Source organism: Tursiops truncatus, chromosome 7 (assembly GCF_011762595.2).
Source record: "Tursiops truncatus isolate mTurTru1 chromosome 7, mTurTru1.mat.Y, whole genome shotgun sequence".
NCBI lineage: Eukaryota > Metazoa > Chordata > Mammalia > Artiodactyla > Delphinidae > Tursiops > Tursiops truncatus.
In genome coordinates, this window is record NC_047040.1 from 445,383 (window position 1) to 466,989 (window position 21,607).

The 21,607-nt window shown below is 45.2% G+C and overlaps 2 protein-coding genes across 6 annotated transcripts in view; one reads left to right on the top strand and one right to left on the bottom strand.

The window, feature by feature from the left end:
- The window catches only part of SEPTIN2 (septin 2), a 33,290-nt gene extending 16,787 nt beyond the window's left edge, over window positions 1–16,503 (bottom strand). Inside the window, exons 1-3 of one of the 2 annotated variants that reach the window (XM_019934737.3) lie at window positions 16,395–16,503; window positions 9,110–9,139; window positions 6,918–7,038 (exon numbers count right to left, since the gene is read on the bottom strand). In XM_019934737.3, the coding sequence (XP_019790296.1) occupies window positions 6,918–7,038; window positions 9,110–9,118 (130 nt within the window). In that variant the 5' untranslated portion in view covers window positions 9,119–9,139; window positions 16,395–16,503. Of the gene's footprint in view, window positions 1–6,917; window positions 7,039–9,109; window positions 9,144–16,394 lie in introns of both variants that reach the window. The other variant, XM_019934732.3, reaches the window with a different exon arrangement.
- Window positions 16,504–16,600: 97 nt separating this feature from the next.
- HDLBP (high density lipoprotein binding protein) overlaps window positions 16,601–21,607 on the top strand; it is a 67,197-nt gene continuing 62,190 nt past the window's right edge. The window contains exon 1 of one of the 4 annotated variants that reach the window (XR_012332879.1): window positions 16,601–16,748. The gene's annotated coding sequence lies outside the window, so the exon portion shown is untranslated. The remainder of the gene's footprint in view (window positions 16,749–21,607) is intronic. The other 3 variants (XM_073806998.1, XM_033859403.2, XM_073807000.1) reach the window with 3 other exon arrangements.

Here is a 21,607-nt window from a genome sequence, read left to right on the forward strand (position 1 = left end):
CTTCCTGCTCACTTTGCTGAGTGTAACGCGACCAATTCGGGCAGCGCATAGCCACTCAAGCATTTAACGAGTTAAAAATTCCACTTAAACCACTGTGTATCACGTATTCCGAATATTTGAAGTTTGACTTCAAAGAAGATGCAAAATACCAAAAATTAAAATTCCCATTCCAAGGAAGCATGAACAGATTCCAACACTTTACTGGAGGTCATCATCTAAGGCTTAATTTGCATGTATTGGTCCGACTGTCCCCTGGGCACCTCGGTGCGACCCCCCCTCTGCTAAGTGCCTGCTCAGCCTGTGGAAGGAGCATACATCTGATTTAAAAATTACCTCTGGGAAAATCAAGAACAGAAGACTGAATCTGAAATTTGTAGACATACACGATTAGGACTGCACTTTAACTAGACTGCCATTTTCATAGATGAAAAGGAACATTAAAAGGACAAAAACAGAATTACATTTTGAACATGTCCAAATATAAGAGAGCAAGGATATGACCTAATACACACTATCCCAGCAAGTTGTCCTTTTAATAAAGTGTCCAGCAACGCCCTTTTACACGTTCACTACACTTGCAGGGGACTTTGCCAGGACGTGCCAAGTCCTCTCCCCGAGTGCCAGGCACAGGTGTAGGTGCGGGGACACAGCAGACAACAGGATGGGTGAGTCCCTGCTCCCACGGAGTCTGGCAGTCCAGCAGGGGAAGATGCCAGGCAAAGCCACTCTGTCACCGACTGAATGGTGAGAGCTGTGACTAATACAGCTGAAAAGGGACCACGGCCAGAAGACAGCTGAGCAAAGGTGTCTGAGTGGAGATGGCTGATTCTAAATTATGAATCTTAATTTTAAAGGCATAAGTGATTTATTTCACTTGGAATAGCTTTGGGGTAACATCTACAAATAATCTGCTTATTAACTCAGAACATGATGCCACCCTTGGGCTGAATCTCTGAGCACACCTAGCTTTGCTCTGTCCTAATACTTTCACTAGTATCTCTATCCCAGCTGGGAGTGTCCCAAATAGGAGCCTTCAGATGGGGGAAACGACGCGAATGAAGGTGTGGACCAGTGCAAATCCATCACCACCCAAAAATTTAACACGAAACAGCAGCAGCCCCTCTCCGCTGCGTCCGGCAGCTTTGGCGCAGCAAACGATCGCTTAGCCTCTGAGGTTGGTCGGTGCTGCCGCCCCTACCGGTAGCCTGCTTCTCTGCACTGCCAAGCAATGTTCTGTCGTGTGGATACAACACAACCTGCTGCTGGACAGACACCCGAGCTGTGTCCAGAAAACTGGCTTTGAGAATTCACACACAGTCTGCGACGTGCTATCACTTCTCTCGGGTGCGCCTAGGAGGGGACCGCTGAGTCACAGGGTGCCCATGTAACTGTGAAGAAAGGGCACACTTTGCCTTCTCACCAGCTGCTCCACTGCTAACACTTGCACTGCCTGCCTATAGCACTTCAGCCAGTCTGGCGGGTATGCGGGGCTACCCCATCGTGGTTTTCATGTGTGTTTCCCTGATGACTGAAGAGGACGTCATCGTGTGTTTACCACCCATCTGTTTACCTCCCATGAAATGTCTCTTCAAATCTTTTGACCCTTTTTGTAATTGGGTCATTTGTCTTCTTACTAAGCCTGTGAAAACTTTTATATTCTAGATGTAAGTCCTGTGTTGCATATACTACGATATGAACACTTTCTCAGTTTATGGCCTATCTTCTTACTGGTGCCTTCTGAAGAAGGCAAATCTTGAGTGAAGCACAACGTATTATTTTATTTTGTGACTAGTGCTCTTCATGTCCTAAGCAATCTGCGTGCTCCAAGGTCATAAACATTTTTAAAGCAATTTTCTCCTAGACTTTTTATAGCTTTCCAACTAGGTCAACAATCCATCCTGAGTTTATTGTTGATGTTCAGTGTAAAGGAGGGGCTAGAGTTCACTTTTTTCCCCAACAATCAAGCAATTACTACAGCACTATTTGTAAAAAGACTAACCTTTTCCCATGCTGAATTACCTTGGCACTTTAGTCAAAAATCAGCTGACCATATACATGCGGTCTGGGCTGTTACTTTATGCAGCTGATCTCTACGCCTACCTTACGCACTGCTGTGGATTTTGTTGGAAATCAGATTGTTCTGTCATATTCTAGGCCCTCTGCATTTACATTTGCACTTTAGAATCAGATCACTAATTCCTGTTTTCAAAAGTCTGCTGTGATTTTGACAGGGATTTAATTGACTCTATGGGTCAATCTGGGGAGGCAGGACATCTGAAGAGCCCCACTCCACGAGCAGGCGAGGTCTCGCAACCCAGTCAGCTTTCCTTTGGTTTTTTCAGCTGTGTTTTGAAGTTTTCAGTGTTGGTCTTGCACACATTTTGTTAAAAAATTTTTTTTAAGTTTAATACTTTAAAAAATATATTTATATTTATTTTTATTTTTGGCTGCTCCGGGTCTTAGTTGTGGTATGTGGAATCTTTTTGTTGCGGTCCGAGTGCTCAGTAGTTGCAGCGCGCGGGCTTAGCTGCCCCGCAGCATGTGGGATCTTAGTTCCCCGACCAGGGATTGAACCCGCGTCCCCTGCATTGCAAAGCAGATTCTTAACCACTGGACTGCCAGGGAAGTCCCCACATTTTGTTTTATTATCCCTAAGCAGTATGTACCTTTTATATTACTATAAATGGTACTACTTTTAAAAAAGATTTTATCATTGTAATTATTTTTGATATTGTATTTCTAAGTTCATTTTTAAATTACTTGCTGGTAATTATAGAAATAAAGTTGATTTTTGTATACTGACCGGAACCTGCAATCTTGCTAAACTTTACCTATTCGATCTAGCAGCTTTGTATTTTCTTACGATTTTAACATACACAAATCATGTTATTTGCCATTAAGGAGATTTTACTTCTTTCTCTCAGTTTTTCATGAGTGAAAGTAATGCTAACTATAGGTATTTCCCCTTTAGGACCAAAGTGATTGATTTCCAGTGTTAAACCACACATTCCTGTGACCAACTCCATTCATTTAGGATGCACAGTCAGTCCTGCCATGACACTTGCTTTGAAAGTGACAATTTGTTCCAACACAACTGATATATTATGTAACAATTTCAGCATAATACAAACGCTGCATTTACTTATGTGTGATTTCACTGGTGAGAAACTAGGTCTACCCAGCAGAATCAAGCCACAAAGGAACACTCCTCCCAAGGCATACACCACAGCTACCAGCTGACGTATTACAAGCCACAGCCACTTACCTCCAGTGTCCCAACTGTCCACCCATCCTCAGATAGCCCTCCTTCCACAACCTCACAATAACACACAGGCTGCAACCATCCTGATGCCCCCTTTCACAAACTTCAGTTCAGTGGCTTATTTGGTGTAGTAATTTTGATTTCTTAACCATTTAACATGTGAAACTGAGATCATTTTTACTATGTTCCTAACACGTCACTGAGGAAGGTTTTGAGTGTCGTGTCCCTATTTTCCCTGCATGATGATTTTTTAGGAACACACAAATATTGTGTTACAGTAGAACTGACTGTATTAAGGACTTGCTGCAATTTTAGTAAGGTGTCTGTCTAGGCTCATGAGGAATTAAGTCTACTTTTCTCATCATTTGCAGTAGGGCAGTGCTTGGCCTAATACTCTCATAATGCAGAGCATGTCTGGTGAATGTTCCACGTGCCTTACAAGAACAGGTGTCCTGCAGCTGTTCAGCACAGTGCTCTGCATGTCAGTTGGGCTGTACTGTTTGACAGCATAACTTAAACGTTCTACAACGTTACTGACTTTCTATCTGCTTCATACACTACTGTGAGGAGTGTTAAAAACTCCTGTCCTCACAGATTTATCTTTCTCCCATCAGACTCTGCGTCATGCATATTTTAGATAATGTTGTTTTGAACAGATCCCTTTCTCGTTATGATATAAAGTTCTTCCTCTCTGGGAATATTCAGGTAGTAGACCTAAAGTCTGCTTTGTCTGATAGTAATTCAGCCACTTCAGCTTTATGACTGGGGCTTGCATCACAATGTCCCATTCTTTTATTTTTAATGAAAAGGGTTTTTCCTGTAGACAACAGGAGGTCATTTAGTCTGATAACCCCTACCTTTCCCTTATACTTTACCTTGTCCATTTACACATAATTATCGACAAGGTTATGCTCAAGGCTGCCATCTTGCTGCCATCTTCCTTTTTTCTTTTCCTGCTTTCTTTTGGACTGAATACTTTTTTTTTTTTTTTTATTTTGCGGTACGCGGGCCTCTCACTGCTGTGGCCTCTCCCGTTGCGGAGCACAGGCTCCGGACGCGCAGGCTCGGCAGCCATGGCTCACGGGCCCAGCCGCTCCGCGGCATGTGGGATCTTCCGGGACCAGGGCACGAACCCGTGTCCCCTGCATCGGCAGGCGGACTCTCAACCGCTGTGCCACCAGGGAAGCCCCTGCATACTTTTTTATACTCTATTTTATCAAAGCTATTGGCTTTTAGCCAAGTCTTTATTTCTCTAGTGGATGCTCTTACGTTCACAACGTGCACCATTAGCCCAGCATCTTCCTTTCAGTAATGTCCTACCGCCTCACACGTAACGTAAGAAGTTCACAGCCGCACGCTTCTACTCACCCTGTCCTCTGCGCTACCCTTATTCATTTTATTCCTACACGTTACACACTATCAATTATCTTTGAAAGAAATTGAAAAGCAAGAAGTCTTATTTTTACCAATACATTTGCCATTTCCAGTGCTCTCCTTTCTGTGCCAACTTGAAAACCTCATTTAATCTTCCTTACGGTATACGTCTGATACTGATAAATTCTTTCCACTTATTTATCTGAAAATGTCTTTACCTTCTTTTTAACCTTCATTTTTAAAGGTTATTTTTGACAAACACAGAATTCTAGGCTGATAGTTTTATACTTTCAGTACTTTAAGCTGTCATTCCACATGGCTTACATTATTCCTGATGAGCAGTCAGTGGTCCTTCTTACCTCCGACCCTATGTAATGTTTTTCTTTTTCTTTGGCTGCTTGTAGGATTTTCCCATTCATCAGTGGTTTTCACCATCTGGTTACATGCCCTGGTGTGCTTGTAGGATTTTCCCATTCATCAGTGGTTTTCACCATCTGGTTACATGCCCTGGTGTGCTTGTAGGATTTTCCCATTCATCAGTGGTTTTCACCATCTGGTTACATGCCCTGGTGTGCTTGTACGATTTTCCCATTTATCAGTGGTTTTCGCCATCTGGTTACATGCCCTGGTGTGCTTGTAAGATGTTCCCATTTACCAGTGGTTTTCACCATCCGGTTGCGTGCTTTTCTTTATATGTATTCTGCTTGGTGCTTTAGTTTGGATGCTTTCTATTGCCCCCGTTCTTCTGCAGTGTACAATTTGCTGTTAGGCCCATCAGAAAATTTTTCAGGGTTTGGCAAGCTGCAGCTCTCCTGCGAATCTAGCCCTCTACCACATGAACAAAACAGAGCTTCACTGGGACAGCTGTGCCTGTTTGTTCATGTGTCGTCTATGGCTGTTTCCCACGACGACAGTGGAGTTAACAGCTGCACCAAAAGTTGTAAGGCTCACAAAGCCTTAAATATTTACTATCTGACCCTCTACAGAAAGAGCTTGTCAACCCCTGAGTTATTCTATCAGGGCCAGAAGTAACTGTCTGGTTTTAAAGCTCTAAATTAAGTAACTGTGTGACAGACTGCACTGCATTTCTCTTTTCTACCAGGAACTGGAATTTGCATTATTAACATCATCATGTAATTGTGCTCCTAAAACATGTCACCATTCACTTCTCTGGGCCTAGGGTCCCACAGTTTTTTTCATCTCAGATTTGTGAACTGTTTATCCCAGGAAACAATCGTTTGTCCCACTCATGCATGAGCACCCATCAAGCTTTCCCAGCGGCTACCTCAGCATTTGGGGAGAATCTTGTGATTATCAGAAATGAAATAAAATGTGGTATGGTAAGCAGAATTAATAGTTCATCAAGTTAAGTTTGTTATGGACACGCTGAAACAGAATATATATGCTATAATCCATGATAAAATATATCTGATATAATAGACATTTCAGGTAACCACTCAATTTCAAACGACTTTAAGTACTTATTTTAAAACACGTGTGTGTAGTAAGGGTTGTTCCTTGTTTAAAATATACCCACCAGAAAAAGTTGAACAGTTCTTTTTATGAGTATTAAATAAACATGCTTCTGGTTAATTATAAGTGTTTGTTATCTTTCAAGTGTAACAAATTACTGTAAAATTCAGAGGCCTAAACCAACAACAAACATTTACCACCTCATGGACTCTGGGTCAGGAGTTCGGGAGTGTCTAAGGTGGGCGGTTATGGCTTGAGGGTCCCTCTGTGGTGACAGGGATGTTGGCCAGGATGGCGGTCACCAGCAGGCTTAACTGGGGCTGGAGGACATTTCTGAACGGTCACTTACATGGTCACTGGCAGGCCTCAGCGCCGTGCCCTGCAGGACTTCACTATGAAGTGTCCCGACAGTGATGATTCAAGAGCAGGCAAGGCACAGGCCACACCTTCATCTCCACAACGTCCTACTGGCTACACGAGTGAGCCCTGCTCGGTGGGGAAGGGGCCAGAAAGCGTCATGGACACCAGGCCGCAAGGATTTGGGGGGCGGCGGGAGGGCTTCAGAGGCCCGCTGTCACAATGAGCAAACACTTTCACTACATACAAGCAAAAAATGACATAAAAATTATAATTCTGCACTTCAGCAAAATTTTCTAAAGAAGTTTTTTTTTCAAATTCCCAAGTTATTTGACTCCGTCAACAAAGGAATCTTCCCTGTGACTTTTAGGTTACATTATTATACTCCACAGGTTGGGAAAAGGAGACACCCACATATTTAATAACTTGAGAGTACAAGTTAATTTCTTACCAACCACCATTAGCGTGAATTCAAAACCTTTTTTCACTGATTTTCGATGAACTTGATTGGGAAGATTTGCAAATCCAACATAGCCAGGAGTTTCTGGATTTATAAACTGAGTTGGTTGTTGCTAAAAAAAGAACAAATAAACACCTTATTAGTTGCTTTTAAGACATTATTAAACCTGTGACAAACACAGATATCCTTAGTTCTCACAAATCAAAGAAGTATACACATAAATCAATACTCCCAAAAAGTCACTGCTATCAGAAAACTGACGGTATTCATTTGAAGATATTTAAAAAAGAAAAACCAATCCAGTATCACTTCATGCCTACATGCTGACCTAAAATAACATTTCTGTTAAGCAATTAAGCAATACATAAAAGATACATGCTTAGTTCATCTTAGTACAATTTCAAATCTCAACTTAAAAACTTGTCTATAGAGTTGAAGGAAAATCTGTCAGACGTACGAAGTAAGACCCCACTTACAGTGGTCTCATGCAACAAACTTCGCTAAAGAACAGCTTCCAGGGCTTCCCTGGTGACGTAGTGGCTGAGAGTCCGCCTGCCGATGCAGGGGACACGCGTTCGTGCCCCGGTCCGGGAAGATCCCACATGCCACGGAGCGGCTAGGCGTGTGAGCCATGGCCGCTGGGCCTGTGCGTCCGGAGCCTATGCTCCGCAACAGGAGAGGCCACAGCAGTGAGAGGCCCGCATACCGCAAAAAAAAAAAGAACAGCTTCCAAAGTAAAGACTTCGTGTATCAGGAGCGGTGCATTTGTGAAAAGTAGCCAGGAAACAGTCATGTCTCTTGCTGCATTCCTAGCTCAATGGAACCGAACCCCACCGAGGGTGAGGCAGCCCACTTAGGGGTGGGATGCTGAGAATCTAGCTTCACAGACCAAGAGAAAGAAGACTGAGAGTGAGAAAGGGGTCACGGCGGAAGCCGCTGAAGCGTCAATGTTCCTTGATAGATGGATACCTGACACGAGGAGATTCAAAAAAGCAAGTATAGTAAAACAGTGAAATCTAGGCTGTGATATACTAAAAATGGGAAGAAATAAAAAAAGATACAGCAATTGATGTATTAAATGTACAAGGCAAGATTTAGAATAGTACTTCCTTTAAGGTTACCTTTTATAAATATATAGTCACACATGCAAAAAGAATATTCACAAAACGTCACAAGCGGTTATTCTGAATAATGGAATTATGGCTAATTTTTATTTTCCTTTTTGCTTATCGAAGTTCCACACTGACACTTGTATAAAAAATGAAAATCGGGGCTTCCCTGGTGGCGCAGTGGTTGAGAGTCTGCCTGCCGATGCAGGGGACACGGGTTCGTGCCCTGGTCCGGGAAGATTCCACATGCCACGGAGCGGCTGGGCCCGTGAGCCGTGGCCTCCGGGCCTGCGCGTCCGGAGCCTGTGCTCCACAACGGGAGAGGCCACAACAGTGAAAGGCCCGCGTACCGCAAAAAAAAAAAAGAAAATCACTATGACTGCGCATCACTGTAAGAAACACCCGAAGACTTAAAAATAAAAAGTAAAGAGAAATAATAATCTTGCAATTTTAACTACAAGTTCTGTGTTTCTCAGCATGTCTTTTAGAACCAATTCCTTTCCAGGCTCTGGGCTAATTTTCAAGAGCTGACGTAAGCCAATTTATCAAGTCTGAGAACCCCATAAATTTCATCATGATGAATTATCACAATTTTAAAATTATTATTTGAATGGTCTGCTGGGAATGATCTAGGGAGGCTAAATGGATTGCCATTAATGTTTTTAGAAACAAATTGAAAATCTGAAAAGAGAAAGCTCACAGCTTTTAGGATGACTGTTAAATTAGAACTCTGTCTTAATGAATCAAATAACGGTTATATTAAAAATAATGAATCAGGGCTTCCCTGGTGGCGCAGTGGTTGAGAGTCTGCCTGCCGATGCAGGGGACACGGGTTCGTGCCCCGGTCCGGGAAGATCCCACATGCCACGGAGCGGCTGGGCCCGTGAGCCATGGCTGCTGAGCCTGCGCTCCGCAGCGGCAGAGGCCACAACAGTGAGAGGCCCGCATACCGCAAAAAAACCCAAAAACAAAACAAAACAAAATAATGAATCATAAAAATCTTGACTACAAAAGGTTTCAAAACATAAAGCAGTTTCTCCTTATATTGTAGATACACAAAGTGTGATCTCTTACCTTAGACATCTTTAGTGAAGTTTTGTCAATCTGTCTAAAAAAAAGAAAAGTACATGTACATCCATACACATATACATACATATTCAATTTAACATGAATTGATATGTAAAAAGGCTCACATGAGGCATCAATAGCTTGTCTCACTCAGCTTCTCATTATGTCAAATACTTCCCCAGAAATGATGAAGTTATCACCTCATTATATAAATTAGATATAAAAAGTTAAGCTAATGAAAGCGACCATCTATACACATGTATAGATATATACATTCCATGTCTCCAACAATACCTTTCCTAGTACTGATTACACGTTAGGCACTAAGGAGCAACTGGAGAAAAAGACAAATTCCCATAACCTCTGGCATTACGTAATTTCCTTTCTCTCTTTGAAAGCTTTGTACAAGGAAGGGGTGCCTGTTGGAGCCCATCTGTCTGCTGTCTGCTGGAGACTTCCTGAGCTCCTGAGAACTGGACCTTGACACTGGGGCACACACAGCAACACAACTACACTTACAAGTAAAAGAAAAAGGACTGAAGGCACTTGAGTGCTCGAGAACTGTGACGATAGTTCGGAAACTTCGGGAGATGTGGGGTCTGCTGGCTAACCTTTGGTGACAAAGTCAAGAGATGTGAATACAGTCAAATTTGATTCCTTCTGGTGCTTAGAAACTTATGAGAAAACTTCTTTCACTTTCTTGCCTCCCTATTTCCCCCAGACTGAAACATTCCTGAATGCTGCACACACCCAAGTTTCCTTTTTGAATGGAAATGTTCCCAAACCTCTGAAAAAATGGTTAACCAAGGTCAAGATAGCAGTAGCATTCTTAACTTAACTCGAACTCTGTGGTACGATGTCATAGAAGATAAGGATACAGTCTTGGTTCTCCCTCTCATCCGTCTGGCAGGAACGAGAGGGGAAAAAGGAGAGGAGTCTGTAAACTGCTTCTTACTATGACAGATCATCACTAAAGGTGGGGAAGGAGTACTGGGTGCAGCCTAGTGTGCAAAGGAAGGAGCAATTCTGACTAAGGAGACAGGTAAAGCTCCGTCTAGGTTGTCCAAAATGCTTCAACCTAGGCAGCAGGATCAAGGCAAGCTTCCAGGACAGCAGAAACGCTAGGCAGCAGGAGAAGCAGAAGATGAAAGCTTCCTCGGAAGGAAGAACCAGAAAGGAACGAGAAGAATACAGTGAACCCTGGAAGAGCTTGGGAACAGAGACCTTGGGTGTGAGGACTCGAGGGGTAAGGTGACAGGCCCATGTGAGTGTGCCCTCGTCCCCCTGCCTCCAAGATGAGCTCAACAGCCAAGCTGCAGGAGGAGGAAGACAACACCTGAAACCAAGAAACAGTATCGCTGTGATGAAGATGAAAGCACAGTAATTCACACACAGCCTTCTGGACCTAAAATCCACGATTTTCAAACCCAAACTGCTGTAGCTGAACTAAATGAAAGGTCACAGTAGAGACTCGGAATGTGACATGGAAGACCAAATGTAAGAAATCTTGGTGCACAAGGCAAACATCAGGGAGGGAAATCATGGGTAAAAGACAGCCTCAGAGACAAAATCTAGGAAACCTACCTGTTACAGTAAGAGTCCCCATAAGTAAAAGGGGAAGATGGAGGAAAAGAAAACAGTAATAACAAAAGAAAAATGTCCCAGGAAGAGCAATCCCAGAGTTTAACTGGGGCTGTGTACTATACGACTGACTTAAGATCTCTTGAATACAAGGAACATCCTAGGGGAACACTATTCATAGTCCAGAATTTAAAATATTAAACTTCCTCAGCAAAACCTAAGAGTTGGGGGCAGGAGTGACAGCAGAGAGGTAAACCTTTCAAGAGGGAGAAGGGAGCAGTCAGCTGGAAAACAGATAGATGGTCCTGGCAGAAGAAGCAGCAGACACGTTGTTTTAAATAATAAAGAGGTAAGTGTCTGATAACGAAAAATAAAAAAGGAAGGTAGCCATTAAAAAAAACTTACTTCCAAATTAAGAGAAAAATATGGAACAGCAACTTGATCAAACCAGTAAAAATAATGGAAAAGAAACAGAAAAATTCAAGAGCATCAGTCACCAGTCTAAATGTGAAAGAAGCAAATTTTCTCCTTAAAAGAGGAGACAGGTTGGGGGCAGGGGCGGGGCGGAGGGAGAACCACAGAAAACCAAGGTATGTTACATGGAAGAAACATGCTTAAAACAAAGTAGCTAAAAAAAATGTTGAAAACAAAGGAACAGGCTAAGAGATACCAAGCTAGTGCAAACAGAAAAGAACAGGGAGAGACATTGTTAATACCAACCCTGTTGGGATTTAAGGAAAGTGTGGTCATGATAAAAGAAACAATTTATAAAGATAAACCATTCATAAACCCGGATCTATGAATACTTACAGCAGATAAATACATAGAGCAAAGACTAGAAAAAATACTATGTGAACTTGACAAAAATACAATTCAAGTGGGAGGCTTTAATAGCTTCTCTGGGAATTGGACAGACTCCCTACACACAGTATGAGCAAGGGCAGAGGTCTGAGACCACCGACACATCTGAATTAACTGGTATGGAGAACCTTGAGTCAATAGACAAAGAAAGGCGACTAAAGAAAAACACTTTGTCATGTAACTGCTGTGAAGAAAATTTATGCAAAGTTATTTTTACAGTCCGTGTTCTCAGATCATGATCTGTTAAAACAAAGATAAAAAGGAACTCCTAGTTATTCAGAACATTCCTTGATAACCCTTGGATCAAGGGGGGATAAAAGCAAAGCCATAAGTTATCTAGAAAGCGATGGAAAGAAGAGAAAAGCAGAATCAGTGGGGCACAGTAAAGTTTCATAGACTCAAATGAGAATTTGGGTTTTACATATTTTCACTATTAAAGAACACGGAAAATAACTCAATAGAAGGATAAATAAAACCAAAAGCTGGTTCTCTAAAACAAATTCCTCACCAGTTCCTTCGAGGAAAAACAAGAAGATATAATCACAGACATAGGAGACCACATGTGTAAAGATGGCCACAAACTAGAAAATCTGGAAGAAATGGATGATTTCCTAGACACTGTAAATTAACAAAATTGAAGCAAGAACTGAAAACCTGACTATAACAAATCCCACTGAACAGGTGAACAAAGAGTTACCAATGAGGACTTCCCTGGCGGTCCGTCCAGTGGTTAAGACTCTGCGCTGCCAATGCAGGGGGCGCGGGTTCGAACCCTGGTCAGGGAACTAAGATCCCACATGCTGCATATCGTGGGCAAAAAAAAAAAAAACAAAAAAATAATTGGAGGAAAAAAGAAAGGGACCAGGACCAGACAGAACTAGACCTGAATTCCATCCAAAACTGAACAGATAACTCCAGCGTCACTTAAGCCACTACAGAAAAAGGGAAAGCACTCCAAGTTATTTTATGAAGACAGCACAACTCCAACAACAAACCCAGACGGAGAAGAAAGAGCGAGCAAGCTGGCTGGCTGCAGGTCAATCTCACTTATGAATAGAAATGCAAAATTTCTCAATGAAATACTTGCTAGCAATTATATCCCGGAAATGTACCAAAAGCATCTATCAATACAAGCTGTTACAACAAATTAAAGGAGAAAACCATATGTGAATAGATGCTGAACACGCATGTGATAAAATTCTAATAAAACGCTAAGTGAGGAAACGGCTTAAATATATTTCCGGAAACCAACGGCAAACGTTATCCTCTAAACAACAGATGCTAAATTATTTAAAGTACCATCACTAATTAGGAAAGGATGCCCATTACCACCACAGTTATCTTAAAACACTTATGAAAAACTCCAAACATATTCAAAAGTAAAACAAAAGCCACAAGGACCACCCCATCCTCCAGATTCAGCAGTTATTAACTCAGATATCCCCTCAACCACTGTCCCGGATCCCTGATTATGAGTACTAGATATTTCTAAAAATAAGGACTGAAAAGCGACAAGCCATTATTATAAGGAAGATTAGCAATACTCCTTTAATATAACAAAATACCCAGGGTTCATATTTTTCTAATTGTCTCTTCTTTTTGTCGTCGTTCGTTTGAAGCAGGATCCAAATAAGACCCTGATGTTGCAGTCTAACCGTGATTATTTACTGCTACTCTGGCAGGTTTAGTGAAAATGATTTTTCTGATATGACTGAATACACACCCAAAACCCCACAAACACTTCGGTTAAAAAAGATTGCAGAATATGGTAATTTACTTAAGGTGGCTGCATACAAGACAGGTGTAACTCAAAAGTTCTATTTTGCATTAGCAATGAATACCAAGAAATGGAAATGCAGGGAAAACGCCATTTATAACAGAGCAAAATCAAAACAAATATAGGAACAAATTTAGAAAGAAAACAGGCCTAGCATGAACCAAATCATTTTTATTTCTTAAATTAGTAGATGAGTGTGGTCCAATCTCAGCTGGACTCCCTAATGGTGAGGTTTTTTTTTCTTAAAGGACTGGATAAAATGACTTTCAAGTTCACCTGGAGAATAAATGCCTGAGGATAGAAAGGGAGAGCAGGCTCTCACCTTACTAGCTCTCACACGCCTTACTAGCTACCACACGCATCTGATTTCACACCAACCTGGTGGGGCAGAGGACTGTCATCAAAGTGGCTCTGGAGCTTCCACCCACCCGCTCCTCACTCAACTCTGGGCCCCTGCCTGTACTCCCAACCAACTTCACGTGAGCACCCTGACAGTACTGCACCTTAAGCCCACGCATGCGCAGGCCCTTATTCTGCTCAGCAGGTGAGAAGGGGACCATCACTCCTATCGGTTTCCTCCTACTTAAAACCTATCTTGAGGCACACATACGGGGAAGTGGAGAATACTATTGTAATATTATTGGAACAGGATGTTAATTCTCAAAAAAACACTTATTTCAACTTTGTTTTAATTTTACCAAGTTTCTCTTACCACAACCTATTTCTTTCATACTCAGGTTTTTTTTTTTTTCTGAAACATAATTTGGATCCACTACAGTTTTCCAACAGTTTAAGTTATTAACTGACTAATGTAAAATGAAAGTTGAAAGAGAAATGTTGAACTTCTGAAGCGCCTGGTTTTCAGTGAGAAAGCCTTGATCCAGCAACACAAAATGCAAAGCACTGTGATTAGTTTAAACCTTGGATGCAGATCAATCAGATTCCCCAAACCTCAGAAATTAGGTCAAATGAAAAATTTATGCACTCATTCTAGATACTAGAAACTATTTAAAACTTTTTTTCTCTTTGACCCACGGCTTCCCTCTTCCACAGAGCAATACTTCCACCCCAGTCCACACAGAAGAAATCAACTTTTCTAAAACAAAAGGGGACAAAGAACAGATGGCTAAAACTGGATTCTCGGCAACAGAAACTTGCTTTGCTACTGGCATTTATGTGTATCAGTGGACTACTCAAAACCACCATTCACCGACATGTCATCCTTGTATTTACATTCATTATCCCCATCCACAAACGACCCTGCAAAGTAGGACCCAAAGGTCCACAGTCCCTCATCCAGAACCCTTGGAACATCTGGCATTCAGAGCCTTTGGATCGGAGGTCCATGTACAGTATACCACACTCTTAACAGCATGAGGGCAGCACCCCACAATCAAATGAGTTTTCTCTAGTGACAAGTATGACGATGAGCACAAAATGAGATAAGTAAGACTATACAAGTGGCTTCACCCCAATTCTGCAGCCAAATGAGCTTTGGTGTCCCCTTCTCTCTGGAGAAAAAACAAAGCCAACTTTTCCTTTTCCAGCAGTTTCTGTCTTTCCAGTTGAGTATAAAAGGGACCTGAATCACATTTATTAAAGTCCACAGAGGGAGGTTGCCGCCCATCCCCTCCCCATTTCCCTAGGTCACCCTGCTAGTTCAAGAGCAGTCAGAATGCAAATCTGATTTGACTGAAAAGCCCTTGTTCTTTACCCTGGGCTGCAGTGCTCGCTGAGAGACCAAGACGAAAAACGGGGGGGAAAAAAAAATCAGGGTAACTTTATGGCCGAAGAGACCACTGCCATAATTCATTGCGAGTTAGGAGGCTGGGCGGTGCAAAGAAAGCCTAAGTGGGAGCTACCAAAACCAAAAATAACGAACCTTAAATTACAAACACCAGGAAAGCAGCCTGCACGACCCGTACACCATCATACATCTCTCCTTATGATGGCAAGGCTGCTTCGGCCATTAAGCTTGCCTTGAGGTATTATAATGATCTGAGTCGTTCAAGAGATACCTGAAAACCTGTTTCGTGCTGATGACCGTCCTAGGCAACAACAAGCAACAAGTAAAGCTGGGCAGGTCCACATACCGCTGCCCCTCACAGGACAACCACCGCACGGAACAGCAGAGGCTGACAGCAGACGGACACCTATTTCAGGGGGAAGAAGTCTAACCCGGCCGCAGTCCTGAATAACAGAGCAGAAACGAGGCAAGCAAACGGCGGAGGTAAGCGGGCTCCAGGCAAAAGGCAGGCTCTGAACCAAGGCCAAAGGTGAGGAAGACCACAGCAGTCGGAACTGTAAGTCAGCGCTGTTGGGTCACGCGTCCGCGTGTTGGGGACACAGACAAGGCAGCGAGGCACCGACGAAAACTGAGGCCGTAAGGGTAACAGGCGGTCCTGCGGGCCTTACTGAGCCACGGCGGCCACAGGTCGGCCCCATCTCGGGCCTTCAGGGGAACGGGCCCTCCGCCCGTCCCTCCGGATTCGGCCCTGCGCGGGGCCTCCCCTCCCCTCCTCCTTCTCCTCCCGCTCTGTGTGCGGCCAGGCGGGGCCTGCTGAGTGGAGGGGGCGGCCAGCGCCCCGCGAGCTTCCTCTCGGCCGGGAGCCGGCGAAGCGGAAGCGCCCGTTAGCGCGACCCGCACCGTCCCTCCCGGACCACGACCGCCAGCGCACGCTCCACGTCCCAGGTCCATTATTGACCACGCCCCACGTAACTCCCACCTGGTGAGAAGGGCCACTCGGGTTCGCCCGGGACACACCCCGCCGCCTCCGCCAGCGCCAGGGCACGGGGGGACGGGGGCCGGGACCCGGTAGGGCCCAGAAGGGCGGGGGAGGGGCCGGGAGAGCGGGAAGAGCGCCGGGGGGATGGGGGAGATCTGGGGAGGGCCCAGGACGCCGGGCCGGCCGCCCCTCCCCCACACCGTGCGAGCGGCCCCGCCCGCGTCCCCCCCGGAGCGGACAGACCACCATCCCGAGCCGACCACCGCCTCGAGCCGGCCACCGCCCCTCTGCGTCGGCCCACAGCTTGCGCCCCAAAGGCGGCCGAGACCCACCGCGAGATACTCACCGCGGACGCACCGAAGAACAAGCCGACCGACCGCGCCGCGGATCCGCCCGCAGACTCGCGCCCCGCCCCGCGTGTGGGCGGATTGCGTCAACGCGTCGATCCGCCCCCTTGCCAACGCTTTCCTCCCCGCCCCCATTCGCCAGCTTCCGAGTGCGCAGGCGCAGGCTCGTCCGCGGTTTCCGCCTCTGCGCAGGCGCCGTGCCCCTCCCACGGCGGTTGGCCATATAGAGGCCGGGGGTGGGGGGGAGGTTAAGCGTAACCTCTTCTCCTTTACCAAGATGGCGGCTCGTCCCTGTTTCGCCACAGTTCCTATCTTATGAGCTTCGTTTCCTTACGCTGATAAGAGTGGAACAGGTAATGTAATTCATTGCTTTGTGAATAACTAGAATGGGGGGAAGAGCGTTTCTTTAGATGGAGCTAAATGACCGGTGAGAAGAGAGAGGGACGGGGGCAGGGCAGGTGGCGGTAAGAGTTCGGAACGACCACGGGGAGGGGACCTTTCGCCTCTGGTCCTCTCTTCCAGGAAGATGGCGGCGGCACCGAGCAGGGAGCACCGGAGCGGGACCGGGGAGGGACGGCGAGCGGCCGGCGGGGCTGCTCTAGCCCCGAGCCGCCGTCGTCTCGGTGGTCCGGGCCTCGCCTCGATTGGCTGCCGTGGGTCACGTGGGGGTCGGCGACTGGTGCGCGGACCATAGAGTTGGGCGCCCGTCCCCGGGGACGTGGTCTTCGTGCGCCAGAGCCTGGAGCCCGCGCCCGACGGGAAGGGGGGAGGGCGGGCTGCCCCTCGCTTTCGCTAGGTGAGGCCTGGGGGCGCCTCCAAGTCCACTGCGGCGGCGCGGCTCGGGGGCGGGAGGGCGACGTGCCCGGCGGGGGCGTGACCGGCCCGGGGCGTCCTTCCCCCCCTCCCGCGGCCTGCAGGCCCAGCAGCTGGCCGATGCTTGCTGGGAGGCTGGGCGCAAACGGTCTCGTACAGGAAGCCTTTCTGGGTTACCCACGACTGACAGTAAACACGGCTCTGGAGTCTCTCCTGGGCGGCCGCGTAGCGCGGGGCGCCTGAAGCTCTTTGTGACCGTAGGGCGTCCTGACAGGGTGTCTTTGGAAAGTGGCGAAGTGCTCAGGGCCAGGCGTCCTCTCCCCGCCGACTCAGGAGGTGGGGAAGTCGGCCTGTGCGTGGTGTCCGGGCACCACGTAAGACCAAAGGAAAACTGACCTCTGTGTTTTATTAAGCAACGCTATGGTCACGTCCATATGGTCAACGCTATGGAAACGTCCGAAGGAGTGTAGATGAGTCTTAGAGGAATCTTCAGGAGCAGGATGGTTTACCCTTGAGCTGCGGGGTTTCTTTGTCCTCAGCTGCAGAGCTGCCGAAAACCCTCAGGCGTTGCGTTGCCTTCACCTGCGTTTGGGTGTCTGCCGCAGAACTAAGGACGGACAGGCACTCTCTTGGCAGGTAGCTTTCTTGAGGCCCTGTTAACACGGAGTGAGTCACAATTAGGATTTTGTCTGAGGTAACTGGTAGTGCTGTTCTACAAAATGATCTCAGTGTTCTTTTATGGGAGCGAACCCGGGCTAATGAGACATTGGCTGAAGCCTAGTGCTCAGGTTGATATTCGGTCACTTTGAACACTAAGCAACCCCAGCTACCCTTATGAAGTACACTTAATATTAGGATGTTTGGAAGCAGTGTTAAAGGTTGAGAAGGTATTTGGTTCAGAGTGGCTCCCATCATTTGAACTCCCAGTTGTCTGGATCTGAGACATCAACCACCCACCTGTCATGAGAGCTTTAGGTTTGGAGAAAACTGAACATACCCCCTCAAGTCTTGAAGGACAAAATATGAAAGCCATTGAAAACAGTGAAGATTAAACTTCCCTGTAACTACTATTAATTCTGCTGTGTGTCACGTCCCGATTGGGGCTTACCTCCTCTTCTCTAATCAGGCTGAGGTCACCTGAGTAAAGGAGCAGTGCGTGTAAGGAGAGCACTCCTAAGATGCCGTTGGCCCACATTCCTCGGCACTCGAGGACCCGCTGGAACCCGGTCACAGTGCCCCCTCCAGGGGGCCAGGCTGACTTCTCAGCGTCCTGATGGGAGAATTTCTTCTTGAATCATCAAGTATTTTTTTTCCTTTGGATTTGTTGTTTGGGGTTTCTGGCGGTCTGACTTTGACCTCATGGCTTTACTTCTTCCACAGTAGAAAATATTTCAAAAATATATATATTGGAAATGGCTGTGTGCCAGACATTGTTAAGGGTTCTGGGGATGCAGCAGAGGTAAAGAGGACACAGACTTTTTTTCTTTTCCTCAAGCAGTTTATGGTCTGGTAGGGGAGATTCACTTGTAAAGGAGAGATTACGGTGTTCTGAGTGCAGTAATGGACGTATGTACAAGGGGTGGAGGTAGGACAGAGGGGGCAGTGATTACCTGTTGGAAAGTCTTCACAAAGAATGTGGTTCTGAAACTGGAGTTTAGAAGATGAATAAGAGTTTTTCCAGGAGGAGTTGGCAGGATGGGCTGTTCTAGACAAGAAGACTAGCTTATGCAAAGGGAACAAGTGACAGCTATCCACTTAGGGGGTGGCATATATGGACAAGAGGTTGAGAATTTGGTACACTGCTGACATCTCAAATGGTGAAGGACTTAATGCCCTAAGATACTGACTTGGACAGCATTTCAAATGATTACACTGTCCACCAAGATGACTTGTGATCTTTAGTCACAAGTGGATCAGATAGACTCACCATTAATGCTTGGCAGCTGAAACTTATTTACCTAAAGGGCTTGAGCAGAGAACACTTTTCAAAGTACAGAGTGATACTTGTATTTGGTATGGCCCATTCAGCACACATGCATCCCACAGGGCTAGTGATCATAGGAAGGCATTTCCCTTTTCTATTAAGAAATAACCAAGCTCCTGGAAGAAACATAGCACACAGCTGAACTCTCAGTTGCTGACTTTTGGTGGCAAAAAGTCCAAGGAGCATGTTGTCAAACGTTTTGACCAAGTATAGAAAGACAGCCAAAGAACCTTAATGTGTCAGAATGCCTTTTCTCTTGAGTTATGAAGGCACCACAACATTGAACATTTGAAAGCCAAGAAAAGAACTAAACTTTCTTCAGTGTGTAACATTTAAAAACTTGATTACACAAGTTACTTTGTGGTAAAGCAGGGTTTTCATTTATTTTTTTCCTTTTTGTATTTCTAACATCAGAGACATTTTAGAGGTGATATTCCTAGTCGGCTGCTGTTTACCCGGTGAGGTAAGGTTCCTCAGCTATCATTTAAGACAAGCCGGACTTGTCTGGGTGTCTGTCATGTTAGTCGTCTTGTTGATGCTTGCTGTTAATTTGATAACAATGCATTGGCCACGCATACTCTCCCTTAATACTGTTTATTGGCACTCATTTGGATTTTAACATTAAAATTTAATTTTACTTCAAATCAAGGTTATATCTTCATATACTTTTGAAAAGATCAAGTAAATCTGGAAAAGCTTGTGAGGAAGAAAAAGTGTCAGTTTCCTTCCTCCCATCATGTCTCCTCCCTTGCAGGACACCCACGTTGGTCTCCTAGCTGTTGGCTTTGGTCTTTGCCTCCATCTCTCACATCCACGCCTGACTCGCATCCACGCCTGACTCGCTCACTTCCTGCGCTTCCGTCCCCTGTCCCACACATTGTCTCTCCACTCTGACGTCTCTCACTTTCTTTCACCCCTCTGCCTTCGCCCTGCAGACAAATGCATGGCTGCCCAAAGCAGGTGCACCTTTAATTTGCTGTCAGGTATTTAGTGTTTATATTCTGGCTACTGGTACCATTCACAGTTGGGCCAAATGGTGTGATGGGATTACTTTTCCTTTCCTGGAGAAGTTTTTGTTTTTCCTGAAGTTCTTACTGGTGGTTTTTGTTGTTTTCTTAGTTTTATATGCATTTGCCGCTAAAGGTCAACCCCAAATTCACTAGTTGTCTAAACCTCCTTTCAAGCAATTCAGTTCTTTTTATCTGATCAAGTTCAGTAGGCGCAGACCTCCAACCTGCTGGAATCTCACTTCAGATCTCACTGCCCTCAGTTTCTTGGAACCCATGTCTTTCTCTTTCTTGATTTTCTTTTCTTTTCTTTTTTTTTTTTTACTCTCATTTTGATGGAGCTCTTCCTCAAGGAGTTGCCTGGGAGATAAAATTTTGAGAGCCTGGATGTCTGGAGTGCGTTATTCTGCCCATATACCTGTGTTTAGAGGTTGGACATCAGTTTGCCCCTCTGTCTTCCATCCCCCAGTGTTAGCCTTGAAGTGTTAGAGCTTTCTGATTCTTGAGCCTTTATATGTGACCGTGTTTTCTTTTTTGAAGCTTGAGGGATTTTCTGTGAAATTCAGAGCACCCGGTGCAGTGATGTCCCTTGGAGTCTGTTTTGATCTAGTGTCTTGCCTGCCCTTTGGGCCCCTTTATTTTGGAAACTTCTGTTCTTCAGTGCTGGGCGTTTTTCTTGATTTATTACCTTCATAGCTTTCCATTCACTTTCTTTCTCTTTCTAGAATTCAACTATTGGACCTTCTGGATTGACAGTCTGATTTTCTTAGGTTTCCCATTTCTTTCTGGAAGACATTCTCAACTTCATCTTTGAGCGCTTCTATTGAGTTTTTCTCTGTTTCTAGGAGATTTCTCTTATTCTTTCTGTTCCTATGTTATAACCTCCTGTTTTTGTTCCATGGATATAGACTCTCCTCTTATCTCTCTGAGGACATTGGTGAGTTTCAAAGTTTTCTTTTACCAAAAGTCACTGCTTGCTTCTGGCTGCTTTTTGTGTTGCGACTTTGGCTTTCGTATCCGCCTTTTCTGGGCTATCCGGTGATGTTTGCTTGCCTGCTTACATGTCAGAGGGACTGGGGCTTGCCAACTGTGACATTCGCTGTAGAGGCATCTGGCTGGGCCATTTCCTTACAGCACCCTGTCAGCTTCTTCAAGTCTCTTTGGGTTCTCCAAAGAAATACCTCCCAGCCTCTTGCCTGGGGGCCAAGTGAGGGGAGAAGGCCACAATCTTAGCAATAACTGTGGAAGAAGTTACTTCCCCTGTCTTCAGAATGGTTTGCCATCACTCCACTGTAACTGGTGTCCCCAGTCCAAAGATTCTAGTTCCCTTTCCAAAGGGGAAAAAAACCACACCCTTTGGCTAAGAGGCATGAGAGGCCAAAAAAAAAAAAAGAACAGAACACAGAAA